Source organism: Geospiza fortis, unplaced genomic scaffold (assembly GCF_000277835.1).
Source record: "Geospiza fortis unplaced genomic scaffold, GeoFor_1.0 scaffold88, whole genome shotgun sequence".
Lineage (NCBI taxonomy): Eukaryota > Metazoa > Chordata > Aves > Passeriformes > Thraupidae > Geospiza > Geospiza fortis.
In genome coordinates, this window is record NW_005054434.1 from 1,521,755 (window position 1) to 1,524,295 (window position 2,541).

Genomic DNA, 2,541 nt, shown 5'->3' on the forward strand with positions numbered 1-2,541 from the left:
ACTAGAGCTTTTTATTTTAGCCATCCTGTGATAGTCTGGAATATGATCATCTTTGCTTCTTTTATTTCAATTCCATCTGAATCTTTACTTGACAGAACCTCATACATAAAGAGTCACAGTGACAAGGTTTTATCTGTGTTTTAACTGTTTTGGGGCATTCCCAGAACAGAGCAATACAGGCACAGGTGGTTTGAGAAGGGTATAAATGAAAGATAATTTTGCTTAAATTTACCTTACTGTTTCAAATCTAGACTGAACCTTGCTGATCACATTGTTGACATTGATTCTGTTGGTTGTTAAACAGCTGATTTCTGGATTCCAAAACTGGATCTTGCCTTGCCTGTGTCATACTTATGTTTTCAGAGCCCATGACACTACTGGTGTTAATAGTTTGGGTGATGGTGAACCTGCTGTGCTACTGTTCCTGTTTTGGATATAAATCTGAGGACTTGTAAGGCTCTCAGTAATAACCATGGGCATTTCCTTTTCTTTAATACAGTTGCTCCATAAATGTTACTGATTATAACCTTAAATTTAGATTCATATAAATTACTGACTTTTGAAGTGCAGATAAAGAAAAGATATTTATTCCTGAAATGTTGATTACACCCTTCTGACATTGTTTCAGATGTTTTAATTAAGAATATTTAGATGTTTTCTTTCTAATGCCTTATTGTAAAATGCAACCCTTTGAATAATTTGATGATATTTAATTCTTCTAAATAAGTATTTGTATGCTGGAAGGGTACTACACTTGAGGAAAGAAGCATGTCACAAGTGAAAAACTTAGAGATTAAATAAATTTAATGACTGCTTCTTAAATATTTTTTTTCTTAAATAAGAGATTTTCAGTAGTGCTCTTTTAGGCAAATTATCTTTGAGTGCCGTAGGGTCTCTGGTAGCCTTGAGTTGCATAAATTAGTGTTCATTTTCTTTTATATATTAGGGATAGTTTTCTTTTATATATAATTCCAAGAGCTTGAAATAGGCTGCAACAACCTGTAACACACTGTGCTGCAGTCTATTAAAATTGCAGTTGTATTTATTTATTTTTAATAGCAGAGAAATTTGAGTGTGAGCTTTGTAAGTGTCTTACTGTACAATCCTGCACAGATATTTCTGTAACAGGACTCTGGGAACCAAACCTGGTGGGGAATACCTTCCACACTGCTAAACAATGCTTTGGGGTTTTTTTAAGTTGGAGGATGCTCCTTCTGTTTTCCAAAAATTCCTAAAGCTTTAGTCATGAGTACGTAATTTGTAGGTTTAAAAGATGTCATATTGAAAAATGTTTGTCCTCAAGGGCAGCCAGCATTTCTAACCTCTGGATATATCAGAAAATATTCCTTGTTTCTTCCAGGAGCTGGAGCTCCCAATGTTGAAGGTGGCAGCAACAGAGATTGTGTCTGGAGTGTCAGGGGAATCTGAGCAGAAACTGAGGGAGCTCTTTGAGCAGGCTGTGGTAAGGCACCCACTGGAAATAGCTCTGTGAACTGTTTTGTCTTTTTCTTTGTAAATATTCATACTTTGTTGCTGTGGTTTGAATTTGAGTAAATGTGAGTGAATCTTTATCTTGCTGCACGCATGACTTGTGTCCCCTCCTGTGACCAGAATTCCATTGTACTGCCATGATGTCACAAAGCTTTCTGTTCTGAAGCCTTGACAAAAGATGGTTCATCATAGCAATGTAAAGAGAGCAGCATAAATTATTTGCATATTTGGATCTGCTCGGCTTGATATATTAAAAAAAAAAAATTAAGAGCAGTTCACTGTGCTTTTTTGTGACAAGGGGTTTTTGTTGGTTTTGTTTGGCATGGAATTTGAGTGGATGTGAGAGATTTTAGGCCTTGGCAGTCCAGGTAGAAAGCAGGAAATTTGGAACAAACATGGTAAGAGCAGGAGAAAAGTTAAAGTTGGAGTCTTCCTTTTGGATGTAGTAGGAAGCAAAGAGAACAAGATAGGTTGAGTTAATTTTAATATAAAGAAATGCAGATGTTTCTGGTTTTTAGTATGGGGCTGATGTTTTATTTCATGAGGTCAGTCTTCTGTTCCTGACCTCTGAGGATGTTCTGGTTTTCTGACTTCATTTCATTTTTCTACTCTCCCCCAAAACTGTTTGTAGGTATTTGAAGTATGCCCCTAAACAGGGCCAAAAGGTTGTTTGCAAAGCTGTTTGCTATGTTTCCTGTTGCAACTACATTTTAATTTTTAGGGAGCCTTGTTAAGAAGTTGTTTAGAAATAAATTACATAGCTTATGGGAAGGAGTTTTTAGAAATTATGTATGTTTTGTACGTGTAGTGATCAAGGGGAGGTCACTCTAAATTACTGTTACAGAAATAACATCTATTGCATAAAATATGTCTAAAATAAAATCTCTTGCCTTTCTGATAGTCTCCTACATTCCCTTAAGTTGTCCCACTTAGTTCCCGCAGCAGTTTTCGTGCAGGGGGAAATAATAATGATGATGATGATGATGATGATGATGATGATGATGATGATGATGATGATAATAATAATAATAATAATAATAATAATAATAA

General features: G+C 35.5%; 1 protein-coding gene across 1 annotated transcript in view; it reads left to right on the top strand.

The window, feature by feature from the left end:
• NVL (nuclear VCP like) overlaps window positions 1–2,541 on the top strand; it is a 39,380-nt gene that overhangs the window by 4,250 nt on the left and 32,589 nt on the right. The window contains exon 9 of the mRNA XM_005427024.2: window positions 1,361–1,462. Coding sequence (XP_005427081.1) covers window positions 1,361–1,462 — 102 coding nt within the window. The remainder of the gene's footprint in view (window positions 1–1,360; window positions 1,463–2,541) is intronic.